This window comes from Phocoena sinus, chromosome 20 (assembly GCF_008692025.1).
Source record: "Phocoena sinus isolate mPhoSin1 chromosome 20, mPhoSin1.pri, whole genome shotgun sequence".
In the NCBI taxonomy this organism is placed as follows: Eukaryota; Metazoa; Chordata; class Mammalia; order Artiodactyla; family Phocoenidae; genus Phocoena; species Phocoena sinus.
This window is the reverse complement of record NC_045782.1, coordinates 45,879,399-45,899,083: the sequence shown is the minus strand read 5'-3', so window position 1 is coordinate 45,899,083 and position 19,685 is coordinate 45,879,399. Positions and strand designations below refer to the sequence as shown.

The window sequence follows — 19,685 nt, the reverse complement described above, 5'->3', positions numbered from 1 at the left end:
CTGGCCCCCCAGATACATGAGCACCCGCCACACCATGGGTGGGGAGCAGGGCACCACCAGGGTCATCACAGACATGCCTTCACGTTGCCTTGCTTCACAGGAGCTCAAGGTGAGGACACATGTACGTGAACCTTCAGGAACAATGGAAGAGATCCTAGTTGTCCGGGCACTTCTCAGCTCTGCACAGGATCCCAGGCGTCCGGGCACTTCTCAGCTCTGCACAGGATCCCAGGTGTCCCGGCACTTCTCAGCTCTGCAGAGGATCCCAGGTGTCCAGGCACTTCTCAGCTCTGCAGAGGATCCCAGGTGTCCCGGCATTTCTGAGCTCTACAGAAGATTCGTGCCCAGAAAACCATCTTTGTACTTTATTCACCCAGTTTCCAACTCCGTTTATGGATTGTGGGAAAGTGGTTACTTCCTTGAAGAAACACTTGCCAGAAATTTTAAAAATTTTAATGAAATTCACATAGAGTAAGAGCAAGGATCTTAAGTGTGCATACAAGTCAGACGGTTATGACAAACATGCATATCCGTGTAACCAACACACCTGTCAAGAGGTGGGACACTTCTACCACCCCAGAAAGCTCTCTTGTATCTCCTTTCCCCTGAGAATACCACAGTCTCGTTTCTATCACTGTGGACTAGTTCTGCCTGTTGGAGAACTCTGTACAAGTGGAAGCCACAGTATGCATGCTTTGGTATCTGATTTCTTTGACTGACCATGTATCTTTTGGACATTAATCCCCGTTCTTGCAGGTATCAGTCGTTTGCTTTCTTCTAGTCCTGAGGAGTGTTCCGTTACAGCCGTGTTTATCCACCACCTGCTGATGGGCATCTGGGTTGTTCCCATTCTTGGCTACTAATAGAGAAATGTTGAGCAATCTATTAATTTCTCTTGGAGAAACACCTAGGCATGGAATTGCTGGGGCATAGGGCAGGTATCAATTAAATTAATAAAATAAGGTCCAACAGTTTTCCAAAGAGGATGTACTGTGCTTACACTCCTGAGAACAATGTATACGTGTCCTCAGCATGATTTGGAATTGCAGACGTTAATTTTAACCCTTCTCGTGGGTGTGCAGAGTTTAATTTGCATTCTCTGATAATGATGAAACCTTTTAAATTGACCTTATATATTACTTCTTTGTGAAGTGTCATGTCTGTTCAACTATTTTGCCTACTTTTATTAGATTTTATTTTTGGGTGATAGGGGTTCTTAATATCTCCCCCATACTAACCCTCTGTGAGATATATAGATTATGAATATTTTCTCCCAGTCTGTGGTTTGTCTATTCTTTTTCCTAATGGTGTCTTTTTCTAAAATTAATTAATTATTGGCTGTTGGGTCTTCGTTTCTGTGTGAGGGCTTTCTCTAGTTGCGGCAAGTGGAGGCCACTCTTCATCGCAGTGCGTGGGCCTCTCGCTGTCGCAGCCTCTCTTGTTGCGGAGCACAAGCTCCAGACGCGCAGGCTCAGTAGTTGTGGCTCACGGGCCTAGTTGCTCCGTGGCACGTGGGATCTTCCCAGACCAGGGCTCAAACCCATGTCCCCTGCATTGGCAGGCTGACTCTCAACCACTGCGCCACCAGGGAAGCCCCTAATGGTGTCTTTTTATGAGCAAAAGTTTTTAATTTTGATGAAGTCCAATTTATCAATTTTATAGCACTAAAGAGGGACTTCCCTGGTGGTCCAGTGGTTAAGAATCTGCCTTCCAATGCAGGGGACGCGGGTTCAATCCCTGGTCGGGGAACTAAGATTCCACATGCCGGGGCAACTAAGCCCCCGGGCCTCAACTACTGAGTTTGTGCACCTCAACTAGAGAGAAGCCCGCATGCCGCAACGAAGAGCCTATGTGCTGCAACTAAGACCCTATACAGCCCGCCCCCCCTCAAAAAAAAGGGCTAAAGATTCTGGTGTCCTCTCTAATAAATTTTTTCCTGTCCCCAAGTTGTGAAGATATTCCCTGATGTTTTCTTCTAGAAGCTTTATATTTTACCTGCTTCTATATTTATATCTAAGTCATCTAGAATTAATTTTTCTATAGGGCATGAGATTTTTTTTTCCATATGGATATCCATTTGCTTCATTTGTTAAAAATAATTTTCTTTTTTCCATTGAATGCATTTGGAGACTGTTTAAAATCAATTGTGAGTCTATTTCTGGACTCTGCTCTGTTTCACTGATGTATATGTCTATCTTTATTCTATTAATACATTTTCTTGATTGCTATAGCTTCAGAGTGAGTCTTAAAATCAGGCACAATAAGTCCTCAAATTTTGTACTTTTCAAGATTGTTTAGGACACTCTGGGCCCTTTGATTTTCATGCGAATTTTAAAATCAGATTATCAATTTCTACAAAGAAGCCACCTGGGACTTTTACTGGGATTGCTTTGAATTTACAGATCAATCTGGAGAGAACTGATGTTAACAATACAGAGTCTTCCAATCCATGAATGTGGTGTATCTCTCCATCGATTTTATAGGTTTTCTTTAATTTCCCTCAGCCTTTTTTGGAATAGGTTTTAGCAGATATAGACATACCTTACTAAACTTACTCAAAAGTATTTTATTATTGACGCCATTGTACATTTTTTAAACTGCATTTTTCAGTTGTTCATTGCAATTCTATAAACTTGTATTCTGGAAATTTGCTAAGTTACTGGTTTTGATTTCCTGTGAAACACAATCATGCCACCTACAAATGATGCTAGTTTTACTTCCACTTTTTTTTTTTTTAATGTTGAGCCTTCTTTTAATTTATTTTTGGCTGTGTTGGCTCTTTGTTTCTGTGCGAGGGTTTTCTCTAGTTGTGGCAAGCGGGGGCCACTCTTCATCACGGTGCACGGGCCTCTCACTGTCGCGGCCTCTCTTGTTGCGTAGCACAGGCTCCAGACGCACAGGCTCAGTAGTTGTGGCTCACGGGCCCAGTTGCTCCGCGGCATGTGGGATCTTCCCAGACCAGGGCTCGAACCCGTGTCCCCTGCATTGGCAGGCAGATTCTCAACCACTGAGCCACCAGGGAAACCCACTTCCACTTTCTAATACTTATATTTTTTATTTTTCCTGTCTCATTGCACTGACCTCCATTACAACGTGGAATAGAAGTAGTGAGAGGAGTGATCAGATCGCTTCCTCCTGATCTTAGAAGGGAAAGCTTTCAGTCTTTAATGATTAAGTATGAGATTAGTTATAGGTTTGAGTAGATGCTATCAGACTGAGAAAGTTTCCCTCTATTTCTAGTTTGCTGAGTTTTTAAAAAAATCATGAATGGGTATTGAATTTTGCCCAATGCTTTTTCTGCATCTATTGCGTTGTGTGATTTTTATCTTTTATTCTGTTACTGTATTAAATCATACTAATTGATTTCTGAATGTTAAACCAGACTTGTATTCATGATGTATTATCCTTTCATATATATTTCTGAATTTGACTTGGTAATATTTTGTGAATGATTTTTGCAACTATTTTCATAAGGGATATTTGTCTGTAATTTTATTTTCTTGTAATATTCTTGTAGCATTTTTTACTTCAGAGTCATGCTAGTCTCACGGAGTGTGAAGCTCCTCCCTCCCAACACCCAACAGACCTTTCTCCTCTTCTATTTCCTGAAAGAATTTATGTTAGATTGGTATTATTTCTTCCTTACATTTTTGATAGAATATATCAGTAAAGCCATCTGGCTTGGCTTTTCTTTATGAAAAGCTTTTAAATTACTAATTAATTTTTAATTATTATTTATACCTTTTTTTTTTTTGGCCATGTGCAGGGCATGCAAGATATATTAGTTCCCCAGCCAGGGATTGAACCTAAACCCCCTGCAGCGGAAGCACGGAGTCCCAACCACTGTATCGCCAAGGAATTCTCTATTATTTATACTTTAAATACCTACTGGATCTGTAATGATGTCCCCTCTTTAATTCCCAGTATATTGGTAACCTGTGTTTTCTTTTAAAAATCAATCTTGATAGAGGCTTGTCAATTGTACTGATTTTATTTCAAGCCAATTCTTGGTTTTGCTGATGTTTTTTCTACTGACTGTCCATTTTCAATTTTACCTTCTTCATTCCTTTCCTTCTATTTACTTTGAGTTTACTTTGCTATTACTTTTGAAACCTTTAAAGGTGGAGACTTAGATAATTGCTTAGTTTCTTCTTTTATAATATAAACTTTTAAAGCTATAAAAATTTATTATAAACTCCGCTTTAGCTAAATTCCACAAATTTTGACATACTGTTTTGTCATCAAGTTAAATTTTTTCCCTAATATCCTTTGTGATTTTTTCCCTTGGTTGCTTAATTTCCAAATATTTTGTATATTCAAGATGTCTTAGGGCTTCCCTGGTGGTGCAGTGATTAAGAATCTGCCTGCCAAGGCAGGGGACACAGGTTTAAGCCCTGGTCCGGGAAGATCCCCCATGCCACGAAGCAACTAAGCCCATGTGCCACAACTACTGAGCCTGCCCTCTAGAGCCTGCGAGGCACAACTACCAAAGCCCATGCACCTAGAGCCCGTGCTCCACAACAAGAGAAGCCACTGCAACGAGAAGCCTGTGCACCACAACGAAGAGTAGCTCCCGCTTGCCGCAACTAGAGAAAGCCTGCACACAGCCACAGACCTAACGCAGCCAAAAAAAGAAAAGAAGATGTCCTAATGATTTCTAATTTATAAAACATAACCCGTATGCTTTCAATCATTTGAAATTTATTCAGATTTGTTTCTTGGTCCAAAGTAATGTCTATCTTGTACTTTAAAAGAATGCGTATTCTGCAGTTGACTCTGGTGTTCCTTAAATGTCTACTGTCATGTCGGTTAATAGTGTTGTTCAAACCTTCTGATCCTCACAGACTTCCCCACCCCCCAACTTCTATCAATTATTGAGATAGGAGTATTAAAATCTCCAATCTCAGTTTTTGCCTCATGTATTTTGAAACTCTGGGATTAGGGATATACACATTTAGGATTGTTATGTCCCCCTAGAAAATGACCTTTATTTACCCCATGTGTGCAAATCACACTTGCATTGAGTCAAGTTCATGACAACAAACTCCCAATGATGCTCCACTAAATCTACTGTATGAAAATTCAGACTTAACAGAAGAGAAATCAAGCTCTTTTGCTTAAAGCTGGAAAACAAAGAAGCTAAGTTTTAGTGTTGAATAGCACATGTGCAAAAGTTCAAGGATCTCCCAAGTCAATATGGACTCTGGGGGCTTCCCTGGTGGTGCAGTGGTGAGGAATCCGCCGGCCAATGCAGGGAACATGGGTTCGAGTCCTGGTCCGGGAAGATCCCACATGCCACGGAGCAACTAAGCCGGTGTGCCACAACTACTGAGCCTGCACTCTAGAGCCTGTGAGCCACAACTACTGAGCCCATGTGCCACAACTACTGAAGCCCGCACGCCTAGAGCCCCTGCTCTGCAACAAGAGAAGCCACCGCAATGAGAAGCCCGCACACCGCAACGAAGAGTAGCCCCTGCTCACCGCAACTAGAGAAAGCCCGCGCCCAGCAACGAAGACGCAAGGCAGCCAAAAATAAATAAATAAATAAATAAATTATATGGATGCAGCAATCTGGGACACCCCCCCACCGACGACACATGCCCAAATCAGCATCACACCCACTGTGACAGTGGACAGGAGACCTCCCAGGACAGAAACTGAGAAGCCACGCCTTCCAACGAGTCTCACACCCTCCAGGGGAAGAACAGAGTCTCTTCTACTTCCAGAAACACAAATGCATGTCCCTGCATCATGCTCTTTACAATCAAAAGATCCCCTGATCGTAGACCTGTTTCAGGGCCCCATTCCTCCCTGTCCCCAAGAGAGCAGCATTACGGTAGCACCAAGGGGGATACATACTTGTAGTTGTTTGAAATGTAACACCCACACACATGCACAAACGTGCACACACAGACACACATGCGCACACACACACACAGTTCAAACTAAAGAAAGAAAAGCACACCCCTCCCTTGCCTTCACCCTGCCTGTACTTTCGGCACCATCCCTGCCCTGTCCCTGGTAGTCGGCCTCTAGCCTTGGGGCCTGGGGGATGTGAGGGCCATGAGAGGGAGGGGGCTAGTGTCCTTGTGATGCCCCACAGAGGAAGCGGCCCAACCTCGGTCCCAATAGCCCTCCCCTTGGTGGGCGGAGAAGGAAGAGGGTGCCCCCAGCCCGCCTGTAATCACGTTAGCGGGGGGCTTGGCTCACGCTGAGAATCCCCTCAACTCAAAGCAAGTGAGAACAAAACCCCAAGAGAACAACTACACGTGAATCCTACCTCACTTCAAAAAGGTGAGAACAGACATTTGGCCTTGATCCTGGGGAAATGCTGGTCCGTGGACCTAGGACAACGTCCCTCCCGGGAGGCCGCAGGCCCCGTGCTGGCCACGCTCCCAGGTTTCCTGCCTTGCGACCTGACTGGGTCACCCGTGTCTGCCCCACTGACCCCGCCCGGTCTGGCCCCCCGGACTTGCGTACTCGAGGACGGAGTGTGTGGCCGCGCCGGGGTGGTAGCGGTAGAGGAGCAGGCTCTGGTCCACGCGGACAAGCCCGCCGCCCTTCCTCAGGTGTTCGTGGAAGAACAGCAAGTCCTCGGGGACACCCTGCGGGACGAAAGAAACGTGTCTCCACTCACGACAGAGCCTCATTCTGGCGACGGGAGACGCGGATCCGCCCGGCACCCCAGCCGCTTGAGCCTGGCATGACCCGTGAGGCCTCAGCGGGAAAACAACACGTCCAGCTTCCCCACCTTGTGGCCGGCACTGGCAAGCGTGGGCAAGTGTGACCACAAGAGGCGTCTTCAGGACAAGAAGGTGCCCGAGGGGTGGACCCAAGCCCCAGTGTCACACTCACAGCCTCAAACTTGACCCCTGGCCCGCGCTGCTGGCCTGATGACCTGCCCCCTCCCTGTTGACGGGCTTGCTGCTCCCAGGGTCTGCAGCGTCCCGCTGGGTGTTCCCGTCCTGTGAGAACCCAGGCCTCCCGCCCCCTCCTGGAGAAGCGCAGACCAGGGCTGGCCGTTGGGGTCACAGCCACCCTGCTGGTCAGTCTGGGGGATCTCAGTCCTGGTGGGGACACCAAGTTGGCTCCCCTCACTTTTTTAAATTCAAGGTGAAAACCAAGTGAGCAGGGGGTCTGGACAGGAGGTCACCCAGGATGTGTCTGGTGAGCAGAGCCCAGCAATGGCTGGGGACACTGCCAGGACCCCTGCTCCGGGCAGAGGCTGGTTTCCTGACAGCCCAGAGGCTGCTGCTCTCCGGCCCCAGCCTGTCCTCCTCCGCCGGTTCCCCAGCCCGAGCTCGGTTTCACCGAGCCAATGCCAGCACCATGGCCGGGCCCACTGCTTCCAGTAAAGCCACGGCTGCCCCCCAGCTCGTCCACCCCGAGAGGAAGGTGGCACAGCTGGCCTCTGAGGTCTCGATGTCCTGATGGAGCCTGGTGGCTGTCATCCTCGGGGGGAGGTGGGACCCCTGGCCCCTCTTGGCCAGCTTCTTGGCCCGAGCGTATCCCCTGACTGGGCCCTGTGCACCTGGCCTCTGGGGTCTGTGATGAACTGATGCTCTTTGTGGCCGCCCAGGCGCGAGGTCCGCTGCCTCCTGGCTTGGGCCTGAGCGCCATCCCTGGAAGCAGCCCACTCAGCTCTCACTCCTGAGCTGCCACACTGGGCACCAGCCTGCCCGCCTCCGTCCCTGAACAAAGCCACCACTGCCCAGGGAATCGCCGCCCGGGGTCCCTGACACACCGCAAGGCCGTCAGGGCAACGCGATGGAAGCCAGCCGAGTAGGAAATCGGCGCAGTCTTGTTAGCGACGCGGAAACGCGCGAACCACTTCACTTGCAGCGTCGGGCGGTTGAGTCAATTAGTGACTCGATGGACTACTGTGTGGTGACTGAAGTGTTTTCACAAAGACCACAACGACATGAAAAGATTTATAACAAAATGTTAAGTTAAAAATCAAGTTTCAAAATTGTGTTTGCAGCTTGGCTAAAAGTGGTCCACAGTAAAAGGAAGACAAAAGGACCCCACACAAAAGTTCACAGCAGATGTGTGGTGATGGGTTCACGGGTCATTTGCGTAGTTTTTCCTTTTTCTAATTTTCTGCATTTTCAGAGTCATCTTTCAAGAGCACGTTGTGACTCTGCGCTTTATAGATTTAGGAAGGAGAAAGTGTCCTCTCTTCTCATGACCAAGAGGACCTCAACCCCAGAGTTCCCTTATTTCTGGCAAAGAGACAAGTGAGAATTTAGCCAGAGGAGGTACCTGGGACATGGCTGGAGGGCACCCCCCACCCCCGATTCACAAGAGCCTGGGCACCGCTGACCGATCGCAAACAGCGACAGAGGCCGCGATGGGATGCAGAGGTGACGTCAAGGAAGATGGGGTGCTGAGCCCCGGTCCCCCATGGAGATGGGGACCTGGGCAGACCTGGGGGCTCACCCGGAGCCCTGGGGCCTCTGGGGTGTGAGAACGCGGCTGGATGGGTAGGCGCCCTCAGAGATGTGGTGAAAGGGGATTAGGACCCTGTGGGACAAAAGGAGACAAAGAAGGAGAGACACACCCTCCTCCCCTCCCTGCCCTCAACACCCGCTGCACTTCCCTGGGTGACAGAGGGGGCGACCCTGAGGTAGGAATCCCATGAACTGCAGCTATACAAAGCCCGTGTGAGAAGAAACAGAAAACAGACACTTCCGTGGACAGAAATTCACCCCAAATAACAACAACAACAAAAACCATGAAGGAGAACTCTGGTTCCACACATCGGAGTCAGGTCCGCATTAAGACCAATCCCAGTGAAACCATGAGTCTTTAACAAGGGAGGAATTCTCAGAGCCTCCAGGAAAAGGTCAAGCACCTTACAAAGCCGAGCGAATCGAAGGAGCGTCAGGCAAAGCAAGGCAACAGGGAGCTGTGCCGTCAAGACATGCAAGCGAAGGTGTGACTCAGGGTTTTCTGTCCAGCCCGTACCTCCTTCACATGTCCAGAGCCACAGTCTGAATGGGCAGGAACTCAAGGAACGCCGAGGCCCGGACAGCCTGACATGCGAGGCTGAGTCCAGGGACACAGACAGGTGGCTGGGGACTCAGCACGCGGAGTTGCCTTCTGATGAGAGCGGAAATCACGCAACCAAACAGGAGGAGAAAGGAAAGAGGGAACAGATGATCTACTGGCTGCTGTTCAGGCAACAGGTGGGGGTCAGAATACCTTCAAAAACCGAAAAACAAAAAGCCAACCAGGAAAGGTTTAAGCAGAGCACTTGGGACCAAGGGCGTTTAAAGAGAGAGAAATACAAAGATGACAAAATACAGACCTTCTTCGATACCAAGAGAAGGATGCACCAGAGAAGGTGCTGACTTCTGGCTCTGGGTGGCTGAGTGGCCAACCTCTACAGCATCTGTGAGCCCCATGCCCAGAGTGGGAAGCCCCGGGGCGGGGAGATAAAACCCACAAAACAGGGGTGGAAGCCCCAGCCTCGCTGCTCTGACATCCTCAGGATAGAATCTGGGACAAGCACAAGTGGGAGTGAGAGGAAATCCCAGAACGCTGAGACCCAGGGTGGGAGAAAATACCCACAAGCAAGTATCTGACCAAGAACACCAACAACTCAACAGTAAGAAGACACCCCGCTTAAAACTGGGCAAAAGGTCTGGACGCGTCATAAAATAACGTACAAGCAGCCAATCGGTGCATGAAAAATTGCTCAACATAAGTCATCTCAGAAATGAAAATTAAAATACAACAAGAAACTACAGAACTGCAATCAGAATGGCTAAAATGCAAAGAGCCTGGGGTACACCCTCTGGAGAGGGGGAGACAGCTCGTAACTCACACAGCGACTCCGAGCCTGGGGATCTTTCCAACAGATGCAAAAGCACTTCTGCAAAGTGTCTGCTGTGCTGGGTGGCGACCCCCCTCCAGGCCATTCCCTCTCCAAGACTTTTTCACCCAGGCCAGACCGGCCCTCAGAAGAGCCCTGTTCTGAACCAACAAACACCATTTTTGTCACTTTCCTTTTTGTTTAAGGGCCTGAAACCGTTGCCTCCTGGGGACATCCAGACCCCTCAGCTGGATGCTGTCCTGCGCCGGATGGCGCCCTCCTCCAAATCTCCGACTCCCCTCCCCCACCTCGCCTCTGCGAGTGCATTTTCCCAATTTAAAACCTGTGCACCTTGCAGGTTCCAGCTCGTGGCCGCTGTGTCCACGACCACTCAGCCACCCTCACCCCCGAGTCTCGCCACCATCCTGCTCTGCGTCCTTTTGCACCTCGACTGTCCCGGCTGCTTCGGTTCCCTGCCCTTCTCTCCATGGGCAAGAACTGCAGCCTCTTGGGCCTGGAGAATCAGCTGAGGACCAGTCCCCAAACCTAAGTCCAGCCCTCAGGGCACTATGCTCCCCTCGAGCCCCTGGTTTGTAAACCTGAGACCAGCACTGCTCCTGGAGGGCACGTCTGGGCGACCATGAGGGACCGTCCGGCCAGGGTCCAGTGCAGGGGGCAGTGGGGGAGCCAGCCTCTCCCTCTAAAATGAGACTGTGTGCGTGACGGGCAGGGGAGTGGGCAGAGGAATGCCGGGTAGGAGCAGGGAGGGGGTTGGCTCCAAGCGGCCCCTGTGCAGTCAGTGAAGGTCCCCCCGAAGCGGAGAGGACATTCAGAGCAGGCAGGACCGTGGCCAAGGTCCTGGGGCAGACGGTGAGCCTGGGCCTGAGTTACCCCCACCTTCCAGCCTGATGGGCCTTAACATGCCTGGCCCACCCCTTCCACCACGAGGACCAGAACTCATGATCTCAAAGCCAATTTAAGGGCGGGGGGGTTAAGGGAAAATAAACTAACCCTCAGGTTTACCTTCTGATCGGTGTCGGAGTGCTCACTCTTAAGACTGTCGGGGTGGGAGGGGAGCAGGTCAGCGTCGCGTCCCCATTTCTAGGCCGGAGCCCGGAGACCAGCGTGGGCCCCGCTCTGCAGGTGAGGCCCCTCAGGTAGGCGAGGGTGCAGACGAAAGAGCCAGGCCAGCTTGGACCCGAACACCCCAGGGCCACCGGCCACGGGAGAACTGGGGAGCTCTTCCCTGGCTGCCGTCCAGGGGTGGCAGGATGACACTGCCCACCTCCTGCGCTTTCCCACAAACAGCTCTTAAAGCAGGATGAGGCAACCAGGGCCGGGCAGGTGTGAGCCAGGAGCAGACGCCCGGCGCCCACAGCCTTCACACAGAAATCCCCTGCTTCCCGCACAACACAGGCCGAGCGGTGCCCCGGCTGCACCCTGGGAGGCTCAGCACGCCCGGCCCGGGAAGCAGGAAGCGCTGCAAAGGCCCTCACGGGGGGACGGCGGCCCAGCCCGGCCCCGCCCAGCCCAGCACGGCCCAGCCCAGCCCAGAGGAGGAATCCACGGGATACGCACTTACCCGCCCGCCCTCGTCAAATGGGCCCACGTGGGAGAACCAGGCTCGGGAGCAGAACCAGGTGGGCATGATCACGGTGGGGCCATTGGAGGTAAACACCTGGAAGCAATTAGTATGGACACAATTAACAGAGAAAAACAGCTCATCACACAACCCACAGGTTATTTCCCACAAAGTCACTCAGAAGGTGACAAGCAAATGTGCACATCCCTTCCCTGTCGGTACAAAGGTTCAAGGGGCTTTAGAGCCAGGTCAGTGGTGTCCAGCTCCCAAGGCTGACAGATGGGCTCAAAGTCCCCCCAGGTCCTGTTCTGCGGCTGATGAACCACCCGGGTTCTCGGGGGGCGTGCTCTAATCACTGCTTGAGCCAGTTAACGAAAACAAGCATCTAAAACGAAGAGGGATGACAAGGCATTGCACGTCCACCATGTGGGGCTTTCTTCACCATGTCCAGCACCATTGGTGGACAGCTGGGCTCAGGGGCTCTGCAGTCTTACTTTATTTCTACTATGTTATAAAATCTGCACTTGCACCATTGACTCTGTGAGAACCTGGCGGACGTTCGGTCCGTCCTGGACCCGAACCACTGACAGTGAGAGGCTGTGAGCGCACTGTGGGGACAGGGAGCCAGAGGCCGGAAGCTGAGCTGGAACAGAGCAGGATGGACAGACCCGCGTCCCTCTGTGCCTGGGACGTTTCTTCTGTATTTGGACGTGGCTTGTGAACGTCCAGCAGCAAACGGTCACTCAGGACAGGTCGCCCCTCGCATGCAGCCCACACCCGCCAAGCTCGCTCAGCCCTGAGCAAGCATCTCTTCAGCACTTTTGCTTCAAGATGATTCCACCACCACCTCACTCAGCACCCCAAGTGGCTTCTGCGTCTGAGCCACAGGTGTGACCTGAGCCTGAGTTTTGCTGTGAGCGAATGCAACCTCAATCACACAGGTCACTGGGCTTCTTTTAAAGCTGGGGAACATTAATGAGGGTGAGGTCCAAACATTTATCACTATTTTACACAAAAACAAAGCCGGGTTGTAGTGGTTACACAAATATGTACACATGCGCTAAAACTCACAAAGCTGTATACCAAAAAGGAAAACAGTTCGTTTTACTTTAATTTTTCTTAAACATTTTTTTTTTTTTTTTTGCGGTACGCGGGCCTCTCACTGTTGTGGCCTCTCCCGTTGCAGAGCACAGGCTCCGGATGCGCAGGCTCAGCGGCCATGGCTCACGGGCCCAGCCACTCTGCAGCATGTGGGATCCTCCTGGACCAGGGCACAAACCCGTGTCCCCTGCATCGGCAGGCGGACTCTCAACCACTGCGCCACCAGGGAAGCCCCAAACATTTTTTATTTAAATGGTTTTTCCAGGCTTAATGATGCCTCGGAGGGGACATCTGTGTAAAAAAAATCAGAGGCACACACATTCCTAACCACATAGATACGTATAGACATACGCACAGACACACACAGAGACACACGGACACACAGACACACACACACAGAGCAACCAGCCACCTCTCCAGCCCGTCACACTGTCCAACGTGAAGACTGACCAGAGGAGACAGGGCTGCCAAGGGGATACCAGCTTTGCAGCTGCCTCTGTGCACTGGGGCCTCCAGAGCAGTGAGCCCCAAAGGGCCCCCCAGAAGTCCCCGCCTCTCGAGTTCTCTGCTCACTCTGGAGCCTCACTGACCACAAATGTGGGGAAACACATTTGTGGAATTTTCTCTCTGGCGACACAGGGAAGAAACGAGGCTGGAGTGGTGACGAGGATGTTGGTGATTGACGTGGGCGCTGCTCGAAGGCACAATGGGGTCCCTCACACCCCTCCGTGAGGTTAGGAAGTGGAGCAGCTACCTACATGCGGGTTCTGAGTTTTTTGGGGTTTTTTTTTGTGGTACGCAGGCCTCTCACTGTTGTGGCCTCTCCCGTTGTGGAGCACAGGCTCCGGACGCGCAGGCTCAGCGGCCATGGCTCACGGGCCCAGCCGCTCCGCGGCATGTGGGATCTTCCCGGACCGGGGCACGAACCTGCGTCCCCTGCATCGGCAGGCAGACTCTCAACCACTGCGCCACCAGGGAAGCCCACAGGTTCCGAGTTTTAAATGTGGTTTCCAGCAAGACAGAACTTGTGAGGGTCTTAACAACCCTTCTAGAAATCTGCCAGCATCCGTTCTAGTCACCGTTTAAACTGACTTATGTGCACGTGAACGAATCCCATGTTTTAACCTGGTGTGTGAAGTGTAGCGTGTAGGGGTCCCAGCGGGCAGTGAGTCCCTTGGCCGCCCTCTGTACACAGGTGCCGCTGTCTGTCCCCTCGAGGCTGCCACTGGGTCCCCCTTCCTCATCCTGTGGCAGAGCAGGGGGCCCAGGTTCTGTCCAGACTGGCCACCGACCAGCTGGCCGGGGGACGCTGTGGAGCCCTCGGGAGAAAGTGGCCTAGGCTCAATGAGCGTATCCCGCCTCTAAAGTCCCAGCGACTCATTACAAGAAATCTTGACCAAAACTGTCTTAGAAGAAAACCAACCTTTCTTCCACGAATGGCCCGTTTGGGTCGCTCACTGCACTCACATCACATGTCCAAGTGGCCAGGGCAGACCTCCTGTCCCCCACGTGTGAAACATGGCCAGGCCCCAAAGCGTCAGGCAGGTCAGCAGGACTCCAGGGCCAGTTCCCTGGCTTGGTCACGACTCTGCCTCCACTGCCCCACGGGCTCAGGCCAGTCCAGCCAGCCCACCGGGGGGCCGAGGGCGGCTCCTGGCTTCTCTGGGATTTGCCCTGCCAGCAGCCACTACCCCTAGCCTGGGCCACGGAAGTTTGGCCAACAGCTAGAGACCAGAACACAGGGCTCTCTCCCTTGACACTTGAGGGGCATGAAGGATCTGGGCACCAGGCTCCCTTTCCTCCCCTCGGCTGCACTGCCCGTTCTGACGTCTGGGTCAGGGTCCAAGGCAGGGAGGGAGAAGCACGGCAGCCCCCAGGAGGGAAGGGGTTCCCAGGGAGCTCCAAACACCCTGCCTCTCTTGGCCCCAGGCTCCGGGCACAGAGCCTTCAACCCCGACAAGCCCCTTGCACAGGCACATACGCACACACGCACACACACAGACACACACCCCACTCCCACTGCCCTGGGCAGGCGGCCCCGAGGGCTAGCCCACCACCCGCGAGAGGGATGTGCTGGAATTGAAGACCCCGGGTACCTAAGTCAGCTCACTTCCACTCTGATCAGGGGCATGGGGCAGGGGATGCCCACACCCTCCTCAGCCCAGCACACGAGCTCCCACACCCAGTGGTGCTGCAGCCTCAGAGGGTGGGGGCGGCCCGGGCAAGGACCCCGGAGGAGGGCTGAGGTCCCCACGCGGGGCTGGCTACAGCCACCCCCACCCCCACCCCCACCCCCACCCCCACCTGCGAGCACGGGCGCTGCGTCTGGCCGCGTTGGCTTCGTCACGTGACCACCATGTGCTCCTATTACCCACTGATTCTAACACACTCTCAGCCCCCAGGCCTTGGAGCCGAATGTTTGATTAATACACACGGGCTCGGCTCACCTGTGAGGCTTCATTCTGCCGGCGCTGCTGAGATGGACACCGCGGATGGCGGCTCACGCCACAGCTCAGGGTCCGGTCTGGTGGGGCCTCTTCCTAGCCTGCAGGCGGCCTTCTCCCCAGGTCCCCACGCGGCAGCAAGAGCGCCAGCGTCTGTGCTACTCAGCTCATCACGGGGCCCCACCCTCACGGCCTCAGCTGACCCTAGTGACTCTCAAAGGCCCCACCTCCCAATTCCATCACATTGGAGGGGGTCAGGGCTTCAATACAGGAATGGGGGACACAGACACTCAGTGACCTCCAGCTTTGCTCCAGCCTGACCCCCAGTGTTAGGTGATCCAGAGCCCTGCTCCACGGACCCTCCCACCCAGGAGCCCATCAGCACTGACCACTCATTCCTAATTGCCCCCAAGCTCCAGACCACAGACCTGGCTGCCCACTGACATCTCCTCTTGGTTGTGTAAAGGGCGACTCAAGTGACTTTCTTACAGCTTTGTTGACTATGATTGACATGCAATACACGGTACATATTTAAAGTCTGATGAACGTGACCAGCATACAAACCCCCTCCCCAGCTTCCTCATGGCCCCGTCTGTCCCCCTTGGTGAGCTCCCTGTCTCCCTCCCCAGGCAGTTGCTGATTTGCTATTTTTTTGGCTGAGTGCCTTGTGGGATCTTAGTTCCCCAACCAGGGATCGAACCCAGGCCCTTGGCAGTGAGAGTGCGGAGTCCTAACCACTGGACCACCAAGAAATTCCCTGATTTGCTTTCTATCACGAATAAGTTAGCTTGCATTTTCCAGAATTTCACATAGAGTCATGCAGTAGTGCTCTTTTCTGGTTTCTCGCACTCAGTACCACCTGTTCGCTCAGAACTACAGCTGTTTTTCCATTCGCCTATTAGTGAATGCAGGCTGCTCCCAGTTTGTGTTGTGGGTATATCTGTGTGTAAGCCTCTGGGTGGAGAGGCTTCCATTTCTCTCAGGTAAACACCCAGGAGGGAGTGGCTGGATGATGAGGCAGTTGTACGGTGAGCTTTCAAAAAAAAATGGCTGAATTGTTTTCCACAGTGGTTGGATCATCTGCATTCGCACCAGCGGTGTGTGAGCTCCCATTGCTCCACATCCTCGCAAACACTTGGGATGGCCAGCCTTTATCTCCTAGACGTGCTAATAGGTGTGCTGCGGTATCTCATGGTGGACTTAACATTTTTCTAATGGTTAATGATGCTGAACTAATTTACCATCCATATACCTTATTTGATGAAGCATCTATTCAAATCATTGGCCCATTTTTTATTGGGATGTTTGTTTTCTTATCACTGAGTCTTGAGAGTCCTACAGAGGTCTGGGCACAAGTCCTTTATCAGATATTATTTGTAAACATTTTCTCCCATTCCCCTGGCCTGTCTTTTCATTTTCTTAACAATGTCTTTCGGGACTTCCCTGGTGGCACAGTGGTTAAGAATCTGCCTGCCAACCCAGGGGACACAGGTTCGAGCCCTGGTCCGGGAAGATCCCACATGCCGTGGAGCAACTAAGCCTGTGTGCCACAACTACTGAGCCTGTGCTCTAGAGCCCACGAGCCACAACTACTGAGCCCACATGCCACAACTACTGAAGCCTGTGCACCTAGAGCCCGTGTTCCGCAACAAGAGAAGCCACCGCAATCAGAAGCCCACGCATTGCAACAGAGTAGCCCCTGCTCTTCACAACTAGAGAAAGCTCTCGCGCAGCAGCGAAGACCCAATACAGCCAAAAATAAATAAATAATTAAAGAACAAAACAAAACAAAACAATGTCTTTCAAAGAAGTTTGTAAATTTTTTTTGATAGGTAAGAACTGAATTTATTTAGAGAGAAACACACTCCACAGACAGACTGTGGGCCATCTCAGAAGGTGAGAAAGGCACCAGGGTGTGGGGTTGTCAGTTTTTATAGGGGTGGGGAATTTCATAGGCTAATGAGTGGGAGGAGTATTCCAGCTATTTTGGGAAGGGGCAGGGATTTCCAGGAATTGGGCCACCGCCCACTTTTTGAACCTTATGGTCAGTCTTGGAACTGTCATGACGCCTGTGGGTGTGTCATTTAGCTGGCTGATGTGTTACAGTGAGCATATACTGAGGCTCAAGGTCTAGTGGAAGTCAACTTGTCTGCCAGTTTGGACCCATTTGGTTCTAATCCGTTTATGTCATGTCCTCGGGCTATGTCATTCTTTCAAAGGTTGTGCTCTGCCCCCTTCCCTCCTGTTTCATTCCCCCCTCAGAGATTTTACTCCCATATTCTTTATGGAAAGCAGAAGGGTGATGGTAAGGAGTTTGTAACGTTGATGAAGTCCAATTTATCCATTTTTTTCTCTTTTGAATTGTGATTTTGGTATCTTATCTGAGAACTTTCTTGCCTAACCCAAGGTTGCAAAGATATTTTTCTGTTTTCTTCTAGAAGTTTTATAGTTTTAAGTTCTACATTTAGTTCTAGGGTCCATTTTGAGTTAACTTTCATATATGGTGTGAGGTTTTAAAGTCCCATTTTATCCACGTTTTTCATCTGTTCAAGGATTATGCTCTTTCTCCAGTGAACTGCATTTGCACTTTTATAAAAAAACCCAGTTGTCTGTGTACACACGGGTCAATTCTGGACTCTAGTCTATTCCTTTGATCTGTCTGTCTGTCTTTATGCCAACACATACTGTCTGGATTAGCCTTGAAGTCAGGCAGTGCTGGTCCTCTAGCTTTGTTCTTTTTCAGGTGAACTTTGGCTATTCTAAAGCCTTTGTATTTCCAACAAATTTTAGAATAAGTTTGTCAATTTCTATTAAAAAAAAACCCTGCTGTGATATCGACGGGGACCACGATGAACATACAGATCAATCTGGGGAGGATGGACATCTCAACACTGAGTCCTCTAACCCATGAGCACCGTGTATCTCCCATTCACTTAGGTCTTATTTAATTTCTTGCAGTAATTGTACTAGTTTTCTGTGGTTGCTGTCACAGACTACCACAAACTTAGTGACTTAAAACAATAGTTTATTTTCGTACAGTCTGGAGGGCAGAAGTTCTAAATGAGTCTCTCAGTGTGAGACTGGGGTGTCAGCAGGGCCTCCTCCATTCAGAGGCAGGGGCACCATCGTTCCTCACCTGGTCCAGTTTCTGGAGGCTGCCAGCATCCCTCGCCCTCCCTGGTTCACAGTCCCTCTCCTGTCTTCACAGCCAGCAGCTTGGTGCCTCCTCGTCTTTCTGGGTCAAATCTCCTTTGCCCCCTCTTATAAGGACACTTATGATGGCATTTACGCCCCACCTGGGTAACCCAGGACAATCTCTCTGTCTCAAACTCCTCAATCACATCTGCAAAGACCCTTTTTCCATTTAAGGTAACATTGCCAGTGCGCCCACCGCCCCCCCAAATGTTTGCAAACGTTTTTGGTGGTTACACCAGGGTGGGGTGGGGTGGGGGGATGGGAGGAATACTCCTGGTATCTAGTTAGGAAGGGAAATGAAATTTTAACTGTGATGAAACACACTACACCCTCAAGACGCTACAATTAAAAAGACTGACACCACCAAGTGAAAATCGTACACACTGCAGGAGGGACGGTGAGACAGAACCACTTTGCAAAGCAGCTGAGCAGATGCTCAGACCCTCCACACAACCAGCCACGCCACTCCTGGGCACACTCCACACAGAGCTTGTCTGCGAATGTTCTTGCACAACAGACAAAACTGTCTGAACCCAAACGTTCATCAACAATGCGTGGCCGGACACTGAGGTGCAGCCGCAAGGGACGCGCCGCAGCAAATAGATAAGCTGCTGATATGCACGCAACTCAGGTGAACGTCAGGGAAGAGCAGCCTCCACCATTTCATTTGTGTGGAATCCTAAAAATGTGAATTCTAATCACTGGCAACAGAGATCAGGTCAGTGGTGCCTGCGGCTGAGGTGCAAAGACACAAACTTTAAAAGTCTTTAACAAAATCTTTGCTGCCACCAAGGAAGCTGCCAGCACGAGTGTCCTAAAGTCATCAGTGCAGTTCTGAGACGCGTGACTCCCAGCATCCCAGCATCTGGGTGCTTGGGGGGCGGCGGGGGGCGTCCTGGAGGGTCCAGGAAACCAGGCCTATCGCCAACAAATGCCACAGAAGGGCCCCTGAGGCCCTCTGCACCCAGCATTTTCTAGCAAATACAAAACATCAGTCCCAAGAAACGTGCTCCATAACTTCCCCTGTCAGAAAAAAGCAGATTTCACACTGTTATTTGGAAACCATTACAAAGCAAAACTGAGCTTCCTGTTTTCAATGCTTACTTGCCAAAACCCCAGATGTGTTTTCTGGCAAGTGACTCTGCAGCTGCACACCTGATTTCCAGCTGTTTCCCCCGGTTGTGGGACTGACCAGAGAAAACAGACCCAGTCCCCAGGCACACAGGCGCATGAAATGAGGCTGTGAGTGTAAAATGCACATCAGATTTTGAAGACTTATGAAAAAAAGAATGTCAAATATCTCGTTGATATTTTCATAATGATCACACTGAAAGGATAATAGTTTGTATATACTAGATTAAATAAAATATTATTATAATTAAATTCATCTGTTTTTACCTTTTTAGTGTTAACTATTAAAATTTTTTTAAATTATATTTTGGCTTGCATTTGTGGCTCATGTCATATTTCTTTCTTTTTTTTTTTTAATTCAAGTATAGTTGATCCACAATGTTGTGTCGATTTCTGCTGTATCATATCATATTTC

At 50.8% G+C, this 19,685-nt stretch overlaps 1 protein-coding gene across 6 annotated transcripts in view; it reads right to left on the bottom strand.

Moving 5' to 3' along the window:
- The window catches only part of B3GNTL1 (UDP-GlcNAc:betaGal beta-1,3-N-acetylglucosaminyltransferase like 1), a 110,740-nt gene that overhangs the window by 14,576 nt on the left and 76,479 nt on the right, over positions 1-19,685 (bottom strand). For all 6 annotated transcript variants that reach the window (XR_004347558.1, XM_032616860.1, XM_032616859.1 and 3 more), the window contains 2 exons: positions 11,400-11,495; positions 6,481-6,605 (listed from right to left, as the gene is read on the bottom strand). Coding sequence is in view for 5 of the 6 variants with exons in the window: in XM_032616860.1 (XP_032472751.1) it covers positions 6,481-6,605; positions 11,400-11,495 (221 nt within the window). In the remaining variant the exon portion in view is untranslated. The remainder of the gene's footprint in view (positions 1-6,480; positions 6,606-11,399; positions 11,496-19,685) is intronic.